Below are 26,703 nucleotides of genomic sequence, written 5' to 3' on the forward strand. Positions count from 1 at the left end.
TTCAAACGTTGATACAAGAAAATGACACTGCATGTTAACTTTATGTTATTTGGCAACTGAAACGTTGGTGAAAAAGTGAGAAAATAATTTGTGATTAATTTATTCCCACCTACTCGCCTATGATACCCTGCACTGGGTTATTTATTTACAAAGTAAATAAAACAGAAAGTGCCTGGATTTCTCAGCCCACTAGATCTCTCTCTGAAGAAAAGCTGCCACAGTGGCCAGCTTAAATCTCCCCCTTCATTCAGTTAGACCTGATTCTGCTTAAATTCCTCAGACTTGCTTGAGTGACCTGTAAAAGAAAAAGGCTGTTGGCCTGCGTCCCTGTTTACTTCTTTGCAACGCACAAAGTGCCGTTAAGAGGGTCTTCTCAATAAAGGGATTGTCCCCAACTCTGCCTGGCACTGAGCCTGCAGGGGAAAGGGCAGCTCACTTCTCTCTAATATTTCCACTGGCCCACAGCAGCCCAGAGGCCACTGTTAGCCACACTGGCTGGCCAAATGCACACTCAGGCATGAATTGCTGGGTCCTGCTCAATCAGGTCTAGCTGCACCTCATGGAGGCTCCCCTAAACTGAGGGTATTCAGCTGGCTAAAGATGCTGCTTTGTCTGTACTTTGTCCTGTTCATAAGCAGTGGTAGGAAGGCTTGTTTGTGTAGTAAATCCCCAGAAAACTGTCTGGGGTCTGGGAAAACAGCAAAATGTCAGTGATATGAAGGAATAAAGTAGTGCAGTAGAAACAAAGATGACTTAGCTGGACTGGTTCAGACTGGTTAGTTGCTTTAGCTAACACCTATTTAACTTCAGGGGCTAATGAACACTTCTGAGAGAGGATGGCTTTATTAAAGATTCAATTATTTTCCAATTAAGATGTAAGAGCTGTATTAAATGTCCCTGAAAATACCACAATGTCCTCCAGCTCCGTGCAGGAAAAACCCAAGCTAGCATCTTGGCTCTTCTAAGGTAAAACACAGGGAAAAAAAAAAAAAAAAAAAAAATCACAACTGTTAGGGGCTCTTTACCCTTCCTAAGGATGAAGGAAAGGGCTGATTCTTTTGCAGCTCTCTTCTACCTACTCCTTTCCCTCCTTGGTTTTTCTCTGTTGCAGATAATTCCACATGATTAATAGGCTCTTCTCAGCAGTGCTACACACAGTTAGCTCTTTTAATCTCTCTTTGAATCTTAGACTCTCTAATCCCCCAACCCTTCAGCCCCATGAGACTACACCTGAGGATCACAGAGTAAGGTATTTCTTTCTGTTTTAAGTTTCCGTCTGCAGGTCTGCAATAGAAGGAAGCTCAAATTTACCTTATCTGCCATGATCATAGAGGAACCTCCATGGATGCCCAAGATGGGAGTGAGGGTCTGGGCAGAGATGAAGTCCAGGATCTGGGCAATGGCTTCCTGGTCTGTGTCATCAGCAAATACCACCCCTTGAATCTTCCGATCTGACATGAGGTCACAGATGCGGGTGATGATGCTCTTGGGATCTGTCTCATTCATGGCCACCAGCTCCACCCGAGGCACCACTGAAAGGTGGTGGAAGTCATCTTTCTCGTGGGCATCTTTGATGGCCACTTCGTCTGAGGTCCCCACCAGGATGACCGCAATGCCAATGCTCGGGTGGCTTTTCTGGGCATGGGCCCCGCTCCCTGTTGTCGCGAGGACTGCCAGCACCAGCCAAAACCTTGGAGAGTAGCACTCCACCCTGGGCCTCATCTTCAGCTCTTACACTCCCTGAGTGAGGAAGAAGGAGGAAGAAAGGGGGAAAGTAAGAGAAATGGAAAGTGATTAATTGCAAGACAATCATGCACTCAGCCTTCAAGGCACATCCACTGATATTTCTCAGCCACTGGCCCTCCTCCCACCAGTCCTTCTTGCCTGATGCCCAGCCCTTCAACTACATTCAGGGCTCCGTTAAAGCCAGGGGCAGGATCAGACCAGTCCAGCCTCTACTTCAGAGTTTGAAGTCACTTCAGAGAACAGCTGTCAGCAGAAGATGGGATCATGTCATGTCTCAGGACCCAAGTCAAAAGTGATCGAGAATTGTCCTTTGACAGCTGATCGGCTGTCTTTGTGAAACTAATTGCTTATGTCAAGCCCATGTCTAAGTGCTCACCCTCAACACAAAGGAATTACTGGTGCTTGTAATCAGTTTGGCCTTCTGCTGGAGGCAGGGAGGCTGAAGGGACCCAGCAGATAAGGACTGCCTTTTACTTTCTCCAGCACAATCCCTCCAGAATAAAGTGAGGACAAATAAGCAAGGCCATTGAATGTATATGTATGTATCTATTGCATATAACCTTCCTACCATGAGGACACACATAGCTCCATTCTGCAGTACAGCCAGCCATATGCCTTTCACCCATACAAGGTTAATTTCTCTTTAAAAAAAACAGGAATACAAAATTTCCCGGTGGTCATGGCCAAAACTGGATCAGTGTAGTGTGGGGAAGACATACCCTCCAATCCATACAACAGCTATTTTTGCCCAGAAGCAGAAAAACCCACAGAGCTTACAAAAGTTCACCCTCAGCTACTAGAGCCAGGGATGTTATATCTTTTCCCTGAACATGTCGACTTTATTTTATAATCATAACAGTAGAAATGGAAAAACACGATGAGGTCATCTCTCCAACCCCTTCCTGAGCAGGACTGTTCCCTGTGGGATTGTTCCTAGCTCTTTCTTTATTCAGTCTCGTTGTAATAATAGTTTGCATTTCCACAGCACTTTTCAACCTCAAAGCATTTTACAGACATTATCAAATTAATCCTTGCAGCACCTATGAAGTGGAAATATCAGAACCCTCCCTGGTCTGGGGACAAAAAAAGAGTAGCATCCCCACAGCTGCCCACCACCCTTGTGGGAGGCAGCACTGCATGGTGTGCCCACCCAGGGCCATGCTGCTGTCCTGAAAAGATTTCAGGCGTTTCAAACTAAAGACTGTCCCTTAGTGCAAAATGTCCTGCTCAGCTATTCATGCCCATAACTCTGTTCTTCAGCATCTAGGCACCCTTGGAATAAATATACCAACCCTTTGCTGCTTTGCACTACACCTCTGCTCTTGGGGATCCAGAAACTGGACCCTTCCATACTGTTCACTCCATCCAACAGCCCTACCTAACACCAGTCACCCCTGGGGAAAGGGCTCAAGGGGCCCCATCTTGCCCAGCCCAGGAGAACATGTAGGCTCAGCACCTGCTCCCTCAGTGCCATGCTAAGCAGAGAGAACATATCCTGCATTGACATTACCAGATAAATAAGCAGATAATAAAATAGATAATAAATATGCACCAGAGGAACCAAATCCACTTAGGAGGCTGAAAGGGACTGCAGGTGTGAAGCGCCAATCGATTCTAAACTCTGACGGATCCACTTTCTGAGAGATGCTCACAAGGAGAACCAAGAGACTTTGAGAGTTTGGCAAAATGAACAGCTAACTTCATTCCAGCAGGACTGTTATCCTCCAATTACGAGTCACTAAATTAGATTCCTTCACAGTGAAATGCAGTCCCCACTCCTGCAATGCTTTATTAACTTTAATGCACTCTATACGCTCTCTGTCTCTCACTCTCTTGCTCACTCACTTTAATGCTATATTTGTTCTCTTTAAAATATGTCTCCTGAGATCTCTCTGCATAGTCTCACACAGTGTATTACGCTTGGTTAGGCAGTGGCTAGCTGTGATGCCCAGGCAGCAGAGTGTAGGTTTTTCCCAGCTGCTCTCCCACCAGGAACACTTTACAGGGCCTTCCAACCCAGGGCTCAGATAGCAGCGATGCAGGAGCCATGCAAGCAATCGTGGCAGCTGTCTGCTTTCACACCCAAACACAGACTTCTCCCACTGGGAAAAATGCCGGCCAAGAAACCCATTTTCTTCTCTTCATCTGCATCAAAGCCAATAAATCTCTACCATCTACCTCCAAGGAGCAGAAAAGAGCCCATATCGTGAAGAGCACTTAGGTGCCAATCTGCTGGGTGTCTAGCTTATGCCCCCAAGGGAGATATTTCCATTCAACACAAGAGATGGAGATCCCTGTACAGTTCCAGATCCTCAGGCTTTGGCCAGATATGCAGGGAGCAGCCAGGGCTAGGAAGAGGCTAATGCAAAAAGGAGGTCATCAGTGCCTCCATAGCCAGCCTGACATCTCCAAATTGGATCCTCAGCCATGAGCTGGTTCAGGCAGAACAATGCTTATGTAGCCTGTGTTGTAGTGCCCAAGACACCTCTCGCTCACACATAACACTTCTGTCATACTCACAATGTGTTTCAGGTGCTCCATGGGCAGTCTGCATGCCAGGGACCAGTGTCCTTCTGAGGGAATAAGGAGGAACCGGGTCCAGGCTGGGTTCCCTGGTAGGATGGGACCCAGGAACGTGATATGGCAGGGGAACTCCATTAAATCACACCCAACCCAAGGCTGGTGGCACCCCGTTAGCTGAGGGGTGGCCTCTACTATTCAGCCCTAGCACACTCCCACAAGGCAACTGCAAGTTCACAGTGCAGAGCTGAGGTGCTCAAAGACTGCAACAGGGGTACTCATGGTGCTTACAGTCCCTTCTCTATCCTCCTTGGGGGTGACTTCTGTTCACAAGCAGTAGCCACTATCCACACTCCTGCTCACATGCAAGTGCTGGCTGGTTGAGAAAGGGACAGATCCCGGCATCAACCCCACCTCTCTTTCCTCCTTTGGTCTGGCTCACTACAATCCTCATTTGAATGTGTGCTAGTAGAGGAGAGGCAGGGGTGAACAAGCACAGATTTATTATCAGATTACAGTGACCCCAGAACTACTGTGAAAATATGCTTTTGCATACACAGCAGCAAGTCTTATCCATTAATTTCTACACTGTTCAAATGCAAAAGTTTGAGGCACCCAATCAAGGAAGCACTGGAGGCAGCATGTGGACCTCCTCCTGAGTGGAGTTTTTGTTTTCAGTGAATACTTGCAAATATACATTGAGAAATTCACAGGCACCTGAAAAGGCTACAGTTGTGAAACAGGGCATTTTCCCTTAGCTGTTTCAAGTAACTTTAATATAGCTAGAGTCTAATTTCACCACTCAAGAATGATTTTAAAAACATGTCAGTATATTTTATTATGAAGTGTTTTACATGAGCAGGTTTTTCCCTTGGTAGTGGTGTGGGGCAACACAGCATTTGGAGTTTTTTTCTGTGATTTTGCCACTCCAAAACAATTTAGCAAATCCCAAACTCCAGTCTGGCAAGTAAAATCCTTTATACGTTATTCCACATTATTATATTGTCCCTTACTCCCTGGAAAATAATATACAACAGGGCCATTAGATAAAGTAGTTTGAGAGACATATCTATATTTATGTATAAACATGCCTGTAAAACCATTATAACTTTATATAATCTCATTTTACTTACCGATAAAACATATCCACTGTTGTAGAGGAATGCAGCATCTACTTAGTGCTGCAGAGCAATGTTATACAATCACCGTTAAAATGGGAAGGGAAAGCTAACTTCTCCAATTGAAAATGCAAGAGGAATGTAGGTAGACAGACAGTAATTATTCAGATTGGAATTTGGCCAGGACCAAAGGTTAGATTGCTTAAAAATATCGTAAGAACCTTATTTGACACTGCATTTTTATGTGGATCAGATCTAGGTAAGTATTAATAGAAAACTATTAGGCTGCACAGGCAAAATACAGCTCAGCATTTAAAGATATTTCTGGACGATATTTCAAAATACAGAAAGTACACAAATAGGTCACTGTGCGTTCAACCAGGCTAACTGTAAATAAAGTACTACTCAGGCAGTGGACAGCAAAACTAGGCAATCTTCAGGTCAGATAAAACTGAGGTAGAACACAGGCTGGTCTAAGGAGTTTGGGAGCAGTTCTGTCATGTGCTGATGCTGGTACCTCCTTCTACTGCAATTGCACCAGTTGGTCAGCCTTGCACAATAGCCCCTTGGGATGGTATTTGCAGGCCCCCAAAACCCTATCTCCAAGCTCAAGACAGCAAGAGGAAATGAAGTCCTGTAATACTGCAGTCCCAGACAAAAAGCTGTCTTGAAAGCAGCTTTCCTAATTAGGAGGAAGACAACGTTTGGGACAGGAGGCTGAACAGTATGTACTAGCCACCAGCAAAGGGAACTTAGCAGGGACATTGGTTCCATTCTGGAGGAAGAAGAGCATAACCTACCTCCAGCCTCCCTCTCTTTTACTCCCCTGGAGGGCCATGGGAAAGTTCACATCCCAGTGTTTTCTGGACTTTGCTCACTGGGAGCTCCGGTGAGGTCCCACCACTGGTTAGAGGACTTCAAGACACAGAATCTGAACTCAACAGGTAATTTTGCATCTGCACCAACTGCAATGCTAATTCCCAGCCCTACTTTCATCCCTGATCACTAGTCCAATTCCAGGACTCGCAATCACCCTCAGTCTCACTACTACCTAGAGGCAGATGTCCTGCCAGCCCCAGTGTTAGACATCAGTGTTACTGTGCTCTTCAGTATTTGCTTATCTTTGACAGCATCTTAATTCACACTGGCTTCATTTCTCAGACAGTTTGAGCAGTATCAGGCAATGAATCCAAAAGCAATCCTCATGTTTCAGGCCCTAGTTGGGGGTAGGAAGAAATCCACCTCACCTGTGAGATACTCTACAAACCTGGAACGTGCTTTGTGCCTGGTATCCAACACACCACCAGGGAATAGCAAGTACACTAGAAGAAGCTGTAGGGAAGTTAACATTGCAGTAGACATTCTGGCAAGGAAATAGCTGCATGTCCAGACCAAAGAAGAATACTATTTCTGTGTTTGCCAACTGCAGAAGACATTTAATCTTTTTACCTACCACCTGCCTTACAGGGAAACTGCAGGAGCTAAGAAGACCCATGCAAAGAAAGGGGCAGGACTGACTGAAACCCCCTAAACTGTTACTCGTAAGAGCTGGGGCTTAAAGCTGTAAATCATTACATAATTTACACCCAAGTTTCTCCAGCTCCCTGATTTTTGGCAACCCAATTTCAGCTTAGGACATCCTCCCATTCTCTAATGTTACTACCATCTCCCCAGTCCAGACACAGTACATATTGTAGACATCTGAAGAAGCATTCATCATGTTCTAACACTGCTTTAACCATTGTTCTACCACACCTTCAGCACAGGCTATTCGTACGCAGACAACTCTTGCACTGCTGTTCCCCATATTACTGCTTACCAGGTAGGTGACATAAGGGCCCATAAATCATCTTCTGGCTCACAGCCCTGTTGTTCCAGGAATTTTTTTACACAAAGAAGAGGGGGGTGAATCTGGGGCACAATGGATGTGTCTCGGAAGCACCTGCACGCCTCAGGTGCTGATAAACAGAAAGAATGATGCTGCAGGAGAATCTCCAAACATTCAGAGCAGGAAGATGGCAGAGGCTATAGATATCAGAAAGTGTCATGCAGTGTGATGAATGCAAGAGCAACCCAGTACCTAGACCAAAATGGTTCATTATGGTGACTCCTAGTAAACACATACACCGCCCCAAGGACATTTCAGTAGTTTTAAATGAAAACTGGTGCAGTTTAGTTTATTTTAACTAGCTTTTAACATCACTTCTTTTCTCATTCTAGTATATAAATGTTCCTATGACAGTGGTAGAAACATTTCTCCGAGGCCTTTTGGGCAGGTCTTCTTTCTGCTCTTCACAGCCACTCCCTCTCCAACATGTACCTTTGTCCATACGTCTAATGTCCTACAGACTCATTTCTATCTAACTTACAAAATGCTTCTTTTCCCTTATTCCTCCCAAGGCAGCCTTTTTCTTTTGGGAAATGTATCACATACCCCCAGCCAAAGCCTTCAAAGCCCTTGGAGCTCCCTCATTACCTCGCTATTAGCTTTCAGTCCATGGGCATTGGGAGGAAAGTAGCATATATGTTTAGTGTTATTCTCTATTTTCTTTCAAGCGTATCTTTCTTTACTAAACCAGGTACAAACTCCTCCCTGGCTTGGGCAGTGTCAGATTTATCACTCAGATTTATCCTATATATCACTCTACTCATTCTTCCCCGTCTCTGATGTCTAGTTTGCCTCTGTCTGTCCAACAGGTCTATCCAAGGATAACGTGAAAAAGTGCTGTCCCTTTTTCTGCCCCATGCAAAGGAGAAGAGCAATTCTCTCCCTACACTTAAGGCGGTACAAAGAATGCTTTGATCATCAATTAGACCCATATCATTCCCAACAGATGAAGAACTATGTCTCATTATTGTAAGCTTGCCCAAGGGTAAGTTCCCACTGTCCTTCCCACTTCCTCCCACCCACATATTTTACATATCACGGGCGATAGCTGATAGAGCCACAGCCTGCAAGCTTCTGTTGAGACCAACACCAAGTGATTCATGAAAATTAAAAATTAAAATCCTCTGCTTAATAGTCTTGCCCTTCCCCCAGACACTTCAGGATTGCTGTCTACGCATCTGCTTTAGCACACTACCTTCTTTGAAACAACTCAAACAATAGGATTACCACTGCTAGGAGATGGATCCAAGGCTCACATTTAGAAATATTTCCCTAAACTGAGCCTAAATTTTCACTTTGCTCAGCTATCCTGTTACTTTAATAATATCTCCTTCATTCAGCCTAAACAACTTCTCCCTCTTAACTCACCGCTTCCACCCTGAAAATGCTTGTAGATGGTTATCTGATCACCCCTTGGGACTTCCCTGTGCTGCAGCAGAAGTTCAGCTGTGTTCATCCCTCCTCATAAATTGAGTCCCCTCAGGTCCTCAGCAGGATGAGCGAGGGAGGATGAAGGTAACAGCTGGGCAAGGGAAAGCAAGAGCAAATCTGACCTGCTTACCCAGGCTGGCACACACGTGCAGAGCTGCGGGAGTCAGTGTCACACACACAAAAGCCATTAAGTGAGACAGCAGGTCAGTCTGGCATTGCCCAGTGCCAGCTTCTAAATGCCAGGGCATAAAGGCTTGGCATGGCCATCGCTCTCTGTGAGCCTGGCTTGCAGAGCCAGGCTGGAGCCACTGTTCCCCTGCCAGGATCTCACACCCCCCCCAGCATCCCACTTGGACAAGTTAGAGGGATGAGACAGGCCCTCCCTGCCAGGGACTGAAATATCCTCACCACCTGGAGGGTTCAGTTGCCACAGCTGTCACTCTGTGCATGCTCCATTTGAAACAAGGGTTTCAAAGCTTACGAGACGTGCCCTGTTTCCCACTTCTGACTGTCGTCTGCCCCATCTCAGAACAGGATCCAGGCTCAGAGGGAGATCATCCAAAGCAAGGGATGTGTCACTGTGTGCATGTGGCCCCTCCAAAGGGATTTCAGTATGGCTGAAAGCAGCTTTGCCTCCTGAAGTGCAAGACTCAGTTTAACAGGCAGCAGAACGCTGCACCAGAGCAACACCAGTTTTGCCAATTAAATAAAACTGGAATAATTTGGTAATTCATCCTGCAATCACTTATTTTCTTTCTAATTCTCCACTTCCAGGTTTCATGTCCAAGCAGGAATCACCAGCATGTTAATAACATGATGGCTTTAAAGGCTGTGATTTCCAAAAACCAGGGATTTAAATGCCTAAAATCCATTAATATCCATGAGAAATACACATTTAACTTCAGTTGGATGGTTTGGGGAAGCACATCCTCTGCATTTCTCATAATTTACTGTATTAATTTGAGGTTTTCTATTAAACCTTAATCAACTCTGCATTTTGTGTATTGGCAGATTATTATACTGAATTTCAAAATTTTAAAAATTAGAAGAATTTTTGTTTCCAAAGACTTTCCCATTACCTAGACTCTCTCATGCACCCCCTCAGTACCTGTTCATTCCCCGCATCATTTCCTTAAAGGGAAAACAGAGCAGGCAGACAAAAACTGCACTGTCTCCTGAAGGCAGCTGCCAAACACCATGTCAGTGCTGAAATCCCATGGGTTACTCGAAGTCTCACATCAAGAGACAGTCTTAAGATCTTTGGATGCCAGATGTAAACACTGTAAAAGCCAAATCACAAATGTTTCTTAAAACATACCATAAGTGGGAAAGAAAATATGATTTTTATTCTTATAGGCAGAAATTGAGTGATTCCTCCTTCTACAATACTGAGGATCCCAAAAAGGACATCTGAACCAAAGGGAGAAAGCATTAAACTACATTGGTGCTTTGGATACAGCCATCCAGTTTGCTGTCAGTCTCCTCAGATATAATGTATGACATGGGATAAAGCTTTAAAATATAAATCTGCCCATCCCTTAGGAAAGTTCTTCATGGGTGTGTATTTTAGTCTTGCAGTCCATGCAGCAAGAGTAAGCTAGAAAATACTCACAGAATCACAGGTTGGAAGGGACCTCAGGGATCATCTAGTCCAACCTTTCTAGGAAGAGCACAGTTGAGACAAGATGGCCCAGCACCCTGTCCAGACGACTCTTGAAAGTGTCCAATGTGGCCAAAACAACCACTTCCCTGAAGAGATTATTCCAATGGTTGACTGTCCTCAATGTGAAAAATTTCCCTCTCATGTCCAATCAGAATCTCCCCAAGAGCAACCTGTGTCCATTTCCCCTTGTCCTCTCTGTGGGACTCCTTGTAAAAAGGGAGTCTCCACCTTCCTGGTAGCTACCCCTTAAGTACTGGTACATGGGGATGAGATCCCCTCTAAGCCTCCTTTTCTCAAGGCTGAACAAACCCAGTTCTCCCAGCCTATCCTCATATGGCTGCTTCCCAGTCCTTTGATCATCTTGGTGGCCCCTCTCTGGACCCCTTCCAGTCTGCCCACATCTTTTTTGTGTATAGCGGGGACCAGAACTGCACACCGTACTCAAGGTGTGGCCTGACAAGCACTGAGTAGAGTGGGATAATCACTTTTTTATCTCTGCTGGTGATGCCCTTTTTGATACAACCCAGCATCCTATTGGCCTTTTTGGCTGCAGCAGCCACTGTTCGCTCACATTGAACTTCCTGTCCACCAGGACCCCCACGTCCCTCTCCACAGAGCTGCTCTCCAGCCAGGTGCATCCCAGCCTGTGCTGCACTCCCACATTATGTTTTCCCAGGTGCAAGACCTTACACCTGTCCTTGCTGAACTTCATAAGGTTCTTCTTGGCCCACTCTTCCAGCCTATCCAGATCTTCCTCCAGAGCACCTCTCCCTTCTGGAGTGTCTACTTCCCCACTCAGTTTGGTGTCATCTGCAAACTTCATCAGGCTACACTTGATCCCGTTATCCAGATCACTTATAAAGATGTTGAATAATACTGGGTGCAATATCAACACCTGGGGGACTCCACTTGTGACAGCTTGCCACTTTGAAAAAGAGCTATTTACCACCACCCTATGGGTGCGGCCTGTCAGCCGATTCCCCACCCACTGCACAGACCACTTGTCTAGGCCATAATGCATTAATTGCTCCAGGAGGAGGCCATGGGGAGCCGTATCAAAAGCCTTGGGGTAGTCCAGGTAGACCATGTCCACTGCCCACCCCATGTCAACCAGATGAGTCACTTTGTCTTAGAAAACCACCAGGTTTGTCAAGCACAATCTGCCCTCAGTGAAGCCATGTTGGCTTTTCCCAATCATGTGCTTCATTTGACTTGTGACGGCCCCCAGGAGGATTCGTTCCATAACCTTCCCAGGGATTGAAGTAAGACTGATGCGCCTATAATTACCCGGATCCTCCCTCAAGCCTTTCTTGTAGATAGGGGTAACATTTGCCTTCCTCCAGTCCTCTGCGACATCTCCCATTCTCCACAACTTCTCTAAGATTATGGAGAGTGGCCTCGCAATGACGGCAGCCAGCTCTCTCAATGCCCTTGGGTGGATGGCATCAGGGCCCATCGATTTGTAGGGTCGAGCTCCTGTAATAATTCATGTGTTACCTCTTCCTTCATTGATGGTGGGTCAGTGTTTGGATCAACTGGCAATTTCATTCCCAAAGCCTGGGACCCGACAGTGTTGGTAAAGACAGAGGTGAAGAAAGTGTTGACCCTCCTATTCTGTTTAACAGTGGGCCTGTGTTTTCATTCTTTTTCTGCTTGTGGTTGACATACCTGAAGAAACCTTTCTTGTTATTTTTGACATCTACAGCCAGTTTCAATTTGAGCTGGGCTTTTGCTTTTCTAACTGCATCTCTGCACCTTCTGCCAATGCCCTTTTAGCTCTCAACAGATAATCCTCCACTCCTCCATCTCTGGTATGCATCCCTTTTGGATCTCAGTAGACCCAGGAGGTCATGGTTGAGCCAAGGGAGCCTCTTGCTCCACTTACTTCCCTTTCTTTTATAGGGGATAAACTGGTTTTGTGCTTCCAATAGAGAGTTCTTGAAGAACTCCCAGCACTCACTAGCATCTGTCTTCCTTAGAAGCATCCCATGGAATCCCTCCCAACTGAGCCTTGAGTGAACTGAAGTTTGCTCTTCTGAAATCCAGAACCCTTATTTTAGAACTGACCTTCAGCAGGCTCAGCAGGATCCTGAACTCCACAATATTATGATCACTGCAGCCAAGGCTACCACTAACCGAGATATTACAAAGCTGGTTTTGTCGGTTTGTGAATAGCAAGTCCAGCAGTGCCTTCTTCCTGGTTGGCACATCTAAAATTTGTATGAGGAAGCAGTCCTCTACGCATTCCAGGAACTTGGTGGATGACATGCGAGCTGCCGTACTGTTCTTCCAGTAGATGTCTGGGTAGTTGAAGTCACCCAGAAGGGCCAGGTCCTGTTGGCCAGAAGTTTCCTTTAAAGCCCCAAGCATCACTTTGTTGGCATTGTCATCATGATTAGGAGGTCGGTAGCAGATGCCCACTGTGAGGTCCTGTTTGGAGATGACCCCTTTGACTTTAACCCAGAGGCATTTGATAGAGCAGTTGCAATCACCATAGCTGACTTTGATACATTCAAGGTTTTCCTTAATGTAGAGTGCAACTTCTCCTCCTCTTCTACCTTGCTTGTCTTTACAAAAGAGCCTATAACTGTCCATTGCAATCCCCCAGTCATTTGAATTGTCCCACCATGTTTCAGCTACTCCTATGACATCATAACCTTCTGAGTGGGCACAGAGCTCCAGTTCCTCCTGTTTGTTTCCTAGACTGCATACATTCATACAATACACCTGAGGTGATTATTCTTCTGTTTCACATCTTGGGAGACAGCTACAGAATATTTGTCACCACACTGCTTGGCCTCACTTACTCCCCCGTTGGGCATGGTGGCATGAGCATTTCTGCAGTGGATCCCACCCCTCACGTCCTCCAGTTTAAAGCCCGCCTCATCAAGTCAGCCAGCCTACTGCTGAATATTCCCTTACCCTTTTGGACAGGTGGATTCCATCCCTCCCTAGCATGTTGTAGTCATTGAAGAACACCCTACTGTCATAAAAGCCAAACCCCTCATGGTGGCACCAGCCATGTAGCCAGGAGTTGATATACATTATGCGCCTGTTTCTGGCTGCTCCCTTCCCTTGAACTGGCAAAATGGAAGAGAAGACAGCTTGGGCACCAATGTTTTTCACTTGCTCCCCCAGGGCTCGAAAGTATCCCTTGATTTTACCCAGGTTACAGCTCTCAGTGTCATTCATGCCTACGTGAAATAGTAGCAGTGGTTAGTAGTCCATTCTCTTGATGAGTTGTGGCCTCCTCTCGGCCACGTCTCGAACCTTGGCTCCTGGAAGGCAGCATACCTCATTGCACTGCCTCTGCTCATTATGGGACCACTATAGCAAATTTTGAAAAACCCCAAGCAGAGTACCCAGAGCTCACCAGACCTGGTCAAGCCCTCATAAAAGAGTTACAGATGGCAGAAATGGCAGAGTAGAAGGCTTGATGCCCAAACCACCAAGATGTGAGGGCAGCACTGGAGCTGCTAAGTAGAAGCAGCAGGGTGGGGAGAGGGACGTACATCCTATAAGCTGGTCCAGGGCAAAGCTTCAGTGCTACAGATACTGATGGACCACTGTTTGCAAACTGCGAGCATCCCTCAGGAGCCTCGTGACCTCTTGATTTCCACTGCAGCATTCTGGAAAATGGGGTTTAGACACCAAAGGACCCCACCAGAATGCCAGCCCTGCTCACAAAATGAGACAGGGAATTAATCTGGAAGTGAGAGGGACAAAGAGGTGTTTTTAGCAGGGACAAAAAGGCATGCCACAGCCATCGGAGCCAAGACGGATCAAAAGCTGGCTCTGGTCAGGCCACTAGAAAGGATGGATGAATACCCAGAAAACCTTGTAATTGCCTGTCCCTTGTCTTTTCCCTTTCCCCACTCTGAGCCTCAGTAAAGGACTTTTACGTTCCTATTATCACTACTTATAGAAAAACCAACCAAAATGTACCTAGAAGAAGTAACAAGAGAAACTCAATATGTGACACCAAAAATCCATTCGAGATGTTTGGAGTTGTACACTCCCAAACTAGAAGAATCCCAAAAAACACTCATCCCTTTAGAAAAACTTTATCTTTACAATTAATACTAAAGCCAGGATGAAGGGAGAATTGACAGCTGCCAATTAGGAGGTATTTTGGTGGTCTAATTTTTCTTCTCCTTTCTCTCTTTACTGTCCCCACCCAACACCCTCCCCTTTCCCTATTTTTCTCTTCCCGAGTTCAATGACCAGTATGGCACCAGCCATCAAGCTGCTGGATACAATATGTTTTCACAGTACATTACTGCTGTGCACCAGACCATGCTGTGTCTGCGATTGTATGACAGGTCAGGGCTGATTCGTCTTACCAAGACCTTTAATCAATAGCGTCCAGAAAGCTTTCCCAGCTGGAGGGACCCAGCCCAGCAGTCACTGACCTCTCCCTCCGCTCAGCACTCGATCATATTTATAGAGTTGCAATGATGGAAACACACAGGCAAAGCCACATTTGGACCATGGCTAGTCACTGGCTGTTGATGCTTCAGGGACAGGAAGGCCCAATCCAGCACAAGCAAACAGATTAGATTTGGCTCAGCTGAATGCCATTTCCATGCATTTTTTTCCTCTGCTCTCTGTTTTCTCCAGCCCCTCAAATTCATTCATGCTGGCTGCTTCAGCCACCTTTCTCGGTAGCTCACCTGGCTATTAATTCCTCATGTGCTGGCCAATGCATACAAGGACATACAAGCCCATGCCTCCTCCCAGACCAGGTCCACCACTGGCTTCCTCAGGGGGCAGCTCAGCCCCCTTGGGTCACACCTCATTTACACAAAAGTCACTACATCTTACATTTTCAGCAAGGGAAAAAAAGCATTAGCAGCAAGAATAAGAAAGAACAACCACCAAAACCAGTCAATTGTCACAATAAAAACCTTTATTACGGACAAAGTGTAGCCTGAGTTACTTATGCTTTAAAGTCAGTTTACACTTTTAAAACAGCATGAGAGGACTTACTGTAAAAGAAAATCCAGAATTTTAATATTCCCTATGAACCTCCTTCAAACTACAATATATGCCCTAATCCACTGTCCTTCTCAGCTTTATCCATCCATCCAACAATTTTTTGTCCTCCATGGCTCCCACAGTCATTCCATTCCTCACTTTAAGCACTGTTATATTTTTGGTCCATCCTTGATACCTCATAGCTCACTTGATTCACACTGTTAGGTATTGGGTTTCAAACCTTGAAACCATGGAGTGAGTGAGCTACAAGTGAAGCCTTGTTCTAATCCCTTATACCATCATCTAAAATCAATAAGCATTTTTTGAAAGTGTAAACACCATTGTTTTCTTCCTCACCCTTTGCCTTATTCTCCTCATCAGAAAGATGGAGATGCATCTTCTCTGCTTCCTAGAGTTAGACAGTTTAATTATTTATGGTATTTAAAGTATGTTTGGCTCTCAAGTGATAGAAGCTACAGGAGCTGAGATTATTATTATTGCTTTCCATTGCACTTCCCTGAAGGCAGCAAAGTCTTCTTGTGAGATCATACCCAACATTACTCACGGGATCCCGAGAGAATGTATTAAAACCTCTATGTCCAAGATCTTCAGGACAATAAATCCTAGTTTAGCTAGGAGCAGAGAGAAAGGAATTGCTGTAATACCATAAATAGTTGTCGGTTTCCAAGCAAAATCCCTGATATTCAGTATCGACTTTGCCACATTGACTCAAACTGCAAAATACTGCTGGTCAGTAGTTTCTGATGAAACAACATGTTGTCAGCAAATGCCAGTTTGTTAAGCCTATTCTCATGAAAATATCTCAACTTGCGACACATTTTCACCCACTCCAAAGCAGCTTCCTTGCTGGCAAGGAAGAGCAAGAGCAATGCAGAGCTTTGGAGAGTGAGGCAGAGCTGCAGTGGGCAGCCAGCCTCTATGATCTAGGCTGAAGGTGGAGCTCTTCTGAGTACCCCATCTGGCAATTTTATTCCAGACCTGGAAATCTGTTTCACCAAGAGATCCACCCTGTGGGTCTGCCATGGAGCCAGGGATTCTGGTTCCAGCAGCTCTTGGACAGTAGAAATGTAAAGTCCAGCTCCATCTTAATTCACTTGCAGAAACTCAAAATACAAGATCTGCTTGACATAGCTATCAGCAGTAGAGACCCTCAGACACTGGATTTAAACAAATCTGGGGAAGGTTGCCAGGTCAGAGTCACCAGGCTTTTATAACATGGCCAGAAAGTCCTGGGAGCTCAGGTTACCTCCTAAAAGACATCTTAGTCTTATACCAGGGAGCCTGGAGACCCCGAGAGTCCTGGCTGGGACTCTCTACAGTGTCAGAGGTGCCAGAAATCTGGGGTTCATAGACAAGTCCTCAGATGTAGTTCTGAGGGCCTATGGCCTTGGGTCAGGCCATTAGTGAAAGCGGCCCACAGCTGCAAACCCTACAAGCCCGGGGTATAAAATAATAGCTTTGACAGTTTCACCACAGTTTCCTTTTATCAGTTCCTCTGAATTTGTAGTTTCCCAGTATTTGCAGGTAGAAGGAGGGAATTTTGCCATGAAGTTCAAACTAAAACTATGTTTCTACCTCTGAACATCCCCCTGCTTGGAAGACCTGCTTGCAGCCTGTTGCCCTGTGATTCTGCCAGACTTCACAAACTACACTGCACTGCACCTGCTGAGCACCTGAATGAGACCTCTTAAGAAACACAAGGGGTTTCGAGGGGTGCTGGCACCCACAGGGTATTTGTTGTCATTGACAAGTTTACAGAGATCAACTGCTCTGCTTTGGGGAATTTTTTTATTGACAAGAGACAGTCAGTAAAGACTGGAGTAGTCCTGGAGTCAAGCAAAAAGATGTTGTAATCCACCCCAACCCAAATTCTTCTTCCATTTACCATCATTTCCTGGGTTACACTGCCACAGAGCAGTGCTAAAAGACTGTATTTAATTCTGGAGTGGGGACACCCTAAAGTAAAATGAGGGTGTGCATATGTGTTTTTATATAGATACCCACAGACTATATATAGTATATATAATTTTGTATTTATTATTGCTGATTATTTTTAGATATATAAAATTATTATATACACCCTCCATCTCATCTTGGACCAGCAGACAGGGATGCATTTCTCTGAACAAGGAAATCGGGTGGGAGAGGGAGCTCTTTGCAGGATGGCCAGTTATCCCTTTCTGCCAGATCTGAAATGCCACCAGTTCCTAAAGGGATTAAATTCCTGTATTCCTGAAAACACAAAAACTCAAAAACAGCAGGGGGTGGGGGAAGAAGGAAAACAAAAGCCCACAAGAGAGAAACAACAAAAAAAAAAAGGCAGAGTCAACATTCAAGTTGTATCCCTTTTACATCCAGGCTGGTCCTTGTAGGAAATCAGCTTCCGAGATAGGAACCCAAAACTTGCTGCCATGCCAGGGGTCAGACCCTGGCACAGAGCAGCTGCTCTCCCTCCTGAGACTTGTTCCTGGTGTCGTCAAGGCTGTTTTCACACTGCCCATCCTGAAGTGCTAAAGCAGCACTGAGATGCCAGTCCTGTTTAGTGAAGGACTTTTGTACAATCCTGAAGTTACAGTGCCATATAACCATCCAGTTAAAGCATTCAGTTAGCAACAGGCTGCAGTCTTTAGCTAGGTCTCACCCTTGTTTGTATATGACAGTACCAATATTGACATCCTGAACAGCCAAAGATTATGTGCTGCAAATATCACCCAACCCCTAAAATGAAGTAGAGAAAGCAAACCAAGTTGCCTATATGAACTGTCTCTCCAAACTTTGCCTCAAGCACACCACTCGTCTGCCTGGAGCGTCCTGGGGCTACGCTCACTTTGGGGTTTCCTTGTTTCTCCTTCTCATTGCTGCTTTGACACTTCTCCAGGCCAGGTCCAGGCCACAGGGCTGAACCACAGCCCCACATGGTCACCAGTTTCTATTAAAAAAATAGAAATCAATCCTTAGATGCCATGCATGGCTTTGCCATGCCTGCAAAGCCTCTCTGACACAGCTTCTGCTTTGGTGTCCTGTCAGGATGACACTGTGACAGGGCCTCATTTCCAAGCCAGGAGACATTTTTGCATGCAGCTGCACTGATTATTACATATATGAATTTGTACAATTACAGTAGAGTTTCTGGAGACCTTTGCACCATGAGTTTCCACAACCCCTGTGCCAGAGGGTTGTAAAGCTCCTCTGATCTGATGTGCAGCATTTTAAACCTGCTTTGCACAGGTGTTAATGCCTTTGTGAGGCACTGGATGCCATGGGAGGGGGCTCATGATCTATAAACATAGCACACATCCAGAGAGCAGCCTCTTGCCATGCTCCCTGTGATATTTGTCTCAGGAGAGGGAAAAGATGGAAGAAACAAGTCATGTATGCATTATCACCTGACTACCTTGCCTCAGTATTGCTCTGGGATCCCCTTCCTCTTGTTTGTACTTCAACTTCTGAGCCTGCAAAGCTTCAGGGACCCTAAACCACTTCCCTAACCATATTCCTAGCACAGCCCTGTCACTGCCCCATCCAGAAGCCAGGGATACTTCAGCAAGGCTAAAAGCAATACCCATTTATCACTTCTCCTTTCCTAATTAAAGAGATCAGAGAATGTATCAGACCACAACTGAGCTCCTGGCCCTGGAGCTGAGGTAAGTTGGTGGGCAAGCTGTGCAGCCCCTCTGGCTGATTCATTTGCCTGGGCTGGCCTGGCATGTGGCTAAGGGACTGTCCTCTCCAGAGCCATCTGCCTTACATCTTCCCCCACTGCTAAAATTTAATTTATTTACAAAGGGCAATTGCCTAAAAGTATACAAAAAAAATTTTAAAAATCAGGTGCCTTGACATTAGGGAAAGAAAAAGCACTCAGGCAGTGCACAAAATCCCCAAGAGAGGTGCTCAGGCGTGAGTTACTGCCAAGATGACATCTGTAGGGAAATAAGCCACCAGATGCAGGGAAATGGAGTGGAGGGGCCCAGAGCAATGCAGGGCAAAGGCTGGGGGGAGGGAAAAAAAAAAAAAAAAAAGAGAGAGGAATAAAACAAGAAATAAAGCAGGCTGGTCTGCTCATCACTAGTTATTATGCTCTACAGAGTTTACAGGTGTCTTTCATTCCTTATCTCTGCTGAAGCAGCTTCCCTAATGTCCCTGTACCTGCTTCAAACCATCTGGCCTGCCATACCCCATCTCAGCAGACTCCCAGGCTTCAGGGCCTATTGCAGCAGAACAAGAGCCATTTCTCTAGCCACTGTGACCTGACTCTCCCCTCCACCTAAAGGGCCCCCACTTCTCTCATAAGTAAAAATAACCTCATGCACAAGGACACATATCCCAGCTTTCAAAGCAATGCACCTCCCCAACTATCCCTTTGTCAGCCACCATGAGGAAACAGTCCTGCCTCCCTCACATCCTCAAGCCCACACTGGTGTAACAGCAGCGGTGATGTGAACAGAGGATATGTCCCATGCCAACAGAAATGTGAAATGAAGAGGATGATGCTTCATCAGATGACTTTGGACTTGTCAAAACAGGGGGAGAAACCCACTTGGAAAACCTGGCCCTGGCACTAATCAACCTCCTAGACTGGTATTGCAGGACTGCTGGAGCAATTGGGGCTGAGTACAAAATGTGAGACAACTGGAATGCAGAGCAGCAGTCACACAGGGTGAACATGGAAACACTGAGAACCATGAGCTTCCTCTGGGACTGCAACAACATGTTCAGGCAGGCAGCACACTTGGAGCAAGAGCAGAGGAAAACATGCAAGTACCAAACAGTCAAGAGGGCACAGTCATGAAGAGTCAAACCATCTGACCACAGCTTATAACAATCATCATCAAATAATTTCAAAGAATGGGTGAAAGGAGAAGAACAAGCTCTAGAGAAAGCTCTGCAGCCCAAAACATGCAGTGCACCAGCCTGCCTACAGACCTCACTAGCCCAGGAGACTTTACCCTCCCCAAACCAGTATCAGCCCAGAACAACCACCAGTGCAAGTGATCATTCTTGTTTGCACAGCCCCTCTGAAGGGCCACCTCCTTAGACATCATGCCTGATAACTCAGATGATCACCAGAGAACTGTACTTTGTACAAGTGAAACCTGCTGTTGTTCAGCATGCTGAAGGAAGTGGAGCAAGGTCCTTGCCCCTTGTGCACTGCTTGCTGTCCCAGGAAACAACCTTCTGCTAGTACAGTAAATACCACCACATATCAAAACCTTGCCTAGAGATACACCTTTTTTCCACTTCATTAGATTTTTGATTTTGATGGGCCTCATCCCAGCACTGGAGTTATCAGCCAGTTGTGTATGACGCATAGCTGGCACAGACATCTGCTGCAAGCCCACCAACTGGTGGGACAAGGGGACCCCATGGGGACGGATGTGACCATGCTTCCAGTTGGATGACTGAGCCCATGCACTATTCTCCTATAAAGGTTTTGGCCAGAAAGGGACTAAAAGGAAAAAGGCTGCCCTGTAGTGACAGTCCCAGAGCAGCTGTTGCATGTGCCAAGAGCAAGACAGATAGTGCCTGCAGACAGATGAGCTGCATCATGAAGATGGATGATAGAGGTGCTTTCCCTTTCTTTGTCCTCAGGCTGTTTCCCTGAGTCAAGGGGTACCCACTCCCCAAGACCATCAGCCTGCACCCTCCTCTAGTTGTGTGCACTTTTCTGAGGAGGTAGGAACACTCAGATGCAGTCAGTGCCTCTACTCCTCAATCACAGGCTGACATCCATTCCAGGTCAGGTGCAACGTACGTAAACACACACCAGTGAACAATTATTAAAGAAAGAGGGGAAAAGCTAAGGGGAAGGAAGCAGCAGGGCAGAGAAAGTAAGGACAAGAAAAGAAGTGAAAAGTGAGAGGGACTGTGAAAAGTGGAGATGGGAGGATGGGAGAGCGAGCAGAGAGTTACTTTGCAAGCGGTAGCTAAAAATTTCCCAACGTTTACAGCAAATGATGCATGAAATACACTCTCAGGAATGTGAAGCCCAGAACCTATTGCTGCTAAATATTTAATCTGATTGGCAGGGAGCTGTTAAAACCTCAGTGTCTGGATCTCAGGCTTCTACAGTGCAACAGGTAAAGTAAATATATCAACATGTAGTGATTCACCTGAGGTGCCATCAGCCTTTACAACCTGCAGCATTGCACAGAAAAAAAAAAGCTGCCAGTGGATATTAACAACAGCAGAAATGGACTACAGGAAAGACACAGCTAATGTACCTTGGCTCCCACTGCAAGCTAGAGGCAAGTGGAAGGTGGATGTGCTGTCATCTTCAGAAATGACACCAAACTGCTGCAACAATCTCATATGATGCAGTTCATGCCTCTCAAGCACCATAAAGTCACACAGAACTGTGGCACATCAAGGCTGCAGCTCTAATAGCTCACACTTCCCTGCATGTAATCCCTGAAGCCAATCTGTGAGCAGACCAAACGCTGCCTCCAGCAATCAGCTTCTACCGTCTGTCAAGCATGAAGCAGGTCAGAATGTCCTATATAGGTACCTCCTAATGCCAGCACATGAGAGCACAGCAGGGCTGGCTGGGTGCATGCAGGTATGCAGCCCTTTGGGGCAGGAAACCTCATTAGTCAGTGCTGCAGCAATAGTGAGGGGACAACAGGACAGCCAACAGGGGCATAAACATGCACACGTTTGCACATCCAGTGCAGACTCCCGCTTTGCTAACTCTACCCATGCAACTTGCAGAGTGACTGCAGTCTGTGTCAGCTCTAGTGTTCGTTAGCCGGCATCTGAGCTGAGTCTGTGCTCCCAAACAGCCACTTCTTGGAGCTTTGCAAAGGAGGAGGATTATGTTTGGGCAAAGCTTTTGCAGTTTCAAACTACAACTCCATTCTGACTCAAAGGCAAACCTGGCCACTCAGAGATACTCTGGGGAAAGTCTTTCTTCTTAACCATTTTGTATTGTTCAAAACAACTCATTTCTAGAATGAAGGTGTTTAGGGGTTTTATTTCTTTAGGTATACTGTAACATTTTAAATTTTCCAAAGCTAACTTAAAGGTAGAAATATTCTGCTCTCCTGTAGGGAACTCCAGACCAAGTTCCTCACCATCATCCAATACACCAGCAACAGGAGTGCAGTTCTTCCCAAGGACTCTGCAGGTCCAGGCCACGGGGTTGACTTACTGCACCAGCACTGACAAGTCATAAACTGCATGAGCCCATTGGCTGACTTCCAAAAATGAATAAATAGAAAGGTAAATAAATACATAAGAAGTGGAAAGTCATGACAAATGCAGGGAAAAGCAACATGCACCATACTTTTATTCACAGAGGACATGGGATTTTACTGTATCCAAAATCCCGTATCATGCCAGATATCTGCAAATCCAACACTGGCTGCGGAGTCTTGGAAGTCTGGGACAAGGGCTTTGCAGGTAACATAGCACTGAGCGGCGAAATCTTCTCTAGGCATAGATCTTGCAGGACTGGGGCTCAATCAAACTGGTATTCACCAGTGTAAATCTCCCATCATAGTCCCCTTTCTGTATTTCTGGCTGCTTCCCTGTCCCTGTCACAGCTGTTCAAGGAACTGACTTCATCAGAGCATGCTTTGTGAAGTGCTTTTCTGCTCTGTATGATGCTTTTGCTTTATTTCTTTCAGTAATTGCCAAATCACTGAAGAATTCCAAGGATAGAGCTCTGAAAGTCAAGACCAAGTAAAGAGTAAGTATTTTAGTATGGCATCATCAGCTGAAAAGTCTCAGGGTACCTCACAAACACAAAAGAAAGTGTGACTTTTGAATACAGCTGTATGGTGTGTGTGTCCATCATCCCAGCTCACAGATGAACAGGTATGCTGAGCAACTTGCTCATGAGCTCTGACAAACCCTGCTACTGTTTAAGGCTTGGCCAACCCCAGCTTGCCATGCTCTTGAGAAGGTGCTGCCTGTAGTCAGCAAGGCAGGAGTCGTGTGTTTACATTTCAGCCATTCCAGCTGACAGCCTGACACACTATCCTCAAACAGCAACGAATGTGGGTTTGCCAGACCACTGAACTGCTGCAGGAACGAGAAACAACTTTATTGACCACAGCTAGCCATTAACTGAATAAGAGCCAATGCATGGAAAAGTCAGTTATGGGACCCTATGACCTGCCTCCTATCTTTACAAGACTAGCCTTTGCTGTAGCCCAGGACACCACAGCCCCACTTGCCTGCAGTGCTTTAGCCTTTGCCTTGAAAGGTGCTCTTCTGAGTTTACAGCAAGAACCTGTTTCTCTGATCCTGGGCTCCTGTCACTCTTTGAACTCCTCCTTAAAATTGCCCAGGAGCTAGCTGTGTCACTGGGACACAGTCACTGCCATACAGGGAACTAAGCTGAAGCATTTGTTTTACAAATAACCCTCCAAACAGTTATCACGAAAGAATAAATTTAGGATACTCTTCACATCAGGCTCGACCGAGCCATTTACCCAGAGTGACTGGAGCCACCAGCTGAGACACTGCACAGGTGCATAGCTTTGTTTCTTATCCTCCCCTCTTCATTTTGCTTGGAAATGTGCTCAGTCTTAGAAGCAGATCAGGAAATTAATATTTCCAGGTACAGAATATCCTACCATCTGAAAATGGAATTTATATGAAAAATGTGCAAGATTTCTTAAGTACAACTGGATGAGAAACACTGTGATAAGAGTTCTTGCTTCATGATATTTTCCTGTTCCTGTCAAAACAAGGAGATATAGTACTGCACAAAGACTCTTTTTCTAAAGCTAATTAAGCTATTTCATACCTCAGAAAAGATTCACACCGAAGGGGCAAAAAAGAACTCCAGCTAATCCACACTTTGCTGGAACTAGCTCCTCATTGCATTTTTTATTCTTATAAAAATGTTCATGATGAAATGAACACTTCTCAGTGTGCATTTCATCTCTAGTCCCTTAGTTGCTAAAGGCACCATTCAAACAGATCCATAATCAAAGAAGAAATCATAATTAAACAGAAACATTAACAAACACGTCCCTAACAAATAACCTGCAAGGAAAAAGCACTACAGCACTGACTCATTTACAAATTCTGCAACCTTTTAAAGACTATGAAATCATACAAAATCTTGCTGAAACAAGATCCATTTCCTGGTGCTTGTGTCGTCCCCTGATAAGTGGGCGTCTAATGTCATCCCTGGGTATCTATACTCATGGCAATTCCCCTACTCCCTCCTAGCCTCCTTGTCACCCGACACTTAGGCTTCTCCTTCATACAGATCCTGATTTTCCCAGCTTCAGCTGAGGGCCCGCTTTCTTCCAGATCTGCCCTTAGAGACCAAAGAGAATAATTGGCCCCTTTTCTCTCTTTATAACAGTCCTTTACAGATTTGCAGACAGTTAGGTTTCCACCCACAGTTATCTTTCCTCTAGACTGAACATGCCTGGCTCTTAGAATTTCTTATTTTCTACTGTCACCTACCCCCACCCCCTTGCTTGGTCCCCCTCCAGCCTGCAAATTGTCTTTTTACAAACACCACATCCCAACATGGATGCAACACCACACAATCACAGCCAAAAGGATGGGGAAGAAATGATCTACGAGTCCTGCAAATTGGAGTGGGAGGACTCCTGTGGGAACACCACATCCTTCCCCTCCTCTCCTGGAGGATTTTAGACATTCCTTGTAGCAAAGCTCCCAGGGCTACTTTTGTTCAGAGACTGCCATCGCTTCCCTGGGAATGGTACTTACGTTTCTGCCATGCTTCACAGAACAAACTGTGCTGTCTATGCCATGCTTCCTTTTGTTCGGTTTGCTGCTATTGTTTGGTTACAGCTACTTCTTCTTCAGTTCTGGTTAGGGTCCTACACAATTCCCCTAGCAGTGCAGACCAGGGCATCTAACCAACTGCCACTCCAACAGCACTAAACAATTCCTCACTGTCTTTCTCTCCTCTGAGTGTTTACATTCTTAAGCACACACTTTGAAGCAGTCATCACATCTTTCTTTTAATTGTCATTTGGCCAAGCTAAATGTAATTAGTTACTTTAATCTTCAGTCCCTCCAGCATCTTAATCATTTTTGTTCCTCCACTGAATTTGTTCTAATTTGCTGCCATCTTTGGGCCACTGAGTTCTCCGGAAATGAACTCAATAGCCTAGGTACACTCAGATCAGGCACATCATGAAAACATGACTAGAAACACATAGAAAACATTTCCTTGCTCCAAGACACAATAGTTCTGTTTATGCAATAGAGAAATCACATCAACTTCTTCGCTGCTGCATTGTATTGTGAGCCCATATCTCATTTGCTTGCCAGCGTAACCCCAGTGTCATTTCTGGCATTACTGCTTTCCAGGGGTGTAGCTCTCATCTCTGCTTTCTTTCTGACTGCAGTCTGATTTTAACTCCTACTATTCAATTTATTATCCACTCTGCTAATCCCCAAATCCTATTCTGAGGTATGACTGCTTAGGTAGCTATATATCTCAAATCTCTTTGATTTCCAATGGAAATACTCTCACAAAGCAAAAGGCACAGGGTTTGTCATCAGAGTAAAGTCAAGGCACATCCCTAAATTCACAAGACAATATGGATTTTTCACACACCTGTCCCCAGCATCAGTCCCTCACTGAAAATTGCCAAAGGCTTTGCAAACGCTGCGGTTTGGCTTTGGTGGCATACCAACATTGTGTTGCTGTGTGATGGCTTTGCATCAGGCCCTGTTGCTCTCAGAGAAAGCAGTGGCCCCTGGATGCCCATGCATGGCCCTGTGAGAACAACTGGGAGCACCGGGCAAGTGCCAGTTAAGTATCACCCAAATGTACACTGCTGGGGGAGTGAGGGATGCTTCTTCACAGCCTTTCTGTGAGACATCACATTGGTACAAAGCACCCCAGACACTGCCTGAGCACCTGGAAGTCACAGATGCAGGACCTTGGTGCAAAGGTTTTTTAGGATGCAGAAGAAAAACACCCTTCTCCAAAACTTGTCCCTCTGAAATCTCCTCCAAAACTCTTTCCCTGCCCACTCACCCACCCCATCTCCTCTAAAGACACCAGAGCCTCCAACAGCTCCCGGACTAGTTCAAAGGCACTGAGACAAGGTGGCTTTGCCCCCCTTCTCCTGCCACACCCATTGCCTACAGGGCTCACCTGACCCTGAGCTGGGGGTGATGTTGTGAAGTCCAGTTGGGCTTTTTCAGCCTGGAGGAGAGGGGAAGAAGGTGGGGTGCGACAGGGTTGGGGGTGGATGGAGAGCTAGCCCTGGCCAGCATAGATGCATTGCTTCCATGGTTGTTCAACTCCCTCTCTGCTCTGGGCCTCAGGTGAAGGGGGGTACATCTACCCACACCCAGTAGGGTGTAGCACCAGTTTCCCTCCCTCCAGAAAA

At 45.7% G+C, this 26,703-nt stretch overlaps 1 protein-coding gene across 1 annotated transcript in view; it reads right to left on the bottom strand.

The window, feature by feature from the left end:
* The window catches only part of GRIN2B (glutamate ionotropic receptor NMDA type subunit 2B), a 210,948-nt gene that overhangs the window by 169,740 nt on the left and 14,505 nt on the right, over positions 1–26,703 (bottom strand). Inside the window, exon 2 of the mRNA XM_064452860.1 lies at positions 1,312–1,740. Within this exon, the coding sequence (XP_064308930.1) occupies positions 1,312–1,722 (411 nt within the window). The 5' untranslated portion in view covers positions 1,723–1,740. The remainder of the gene's footprint in view (positions 1–1,311; positions 1,741–26,703) is intronic.

The sequence above is a fragment of the Phalacrocorax carbo genome, chromosome 1 (genome assembly GCF_963921805.1).
Source record: "Phalacrocorax carbo chromosome 1, bPhaCar2.1, whole genome shotgun sequence".
In the NCBI taxonomy this organism is placed as follows: Eukaryota; Metazoa; Chordata; class Aves; order Suliformes; family Phalacrocoracidae; genus Phalacrocorax; species Phalacrocorax carbo.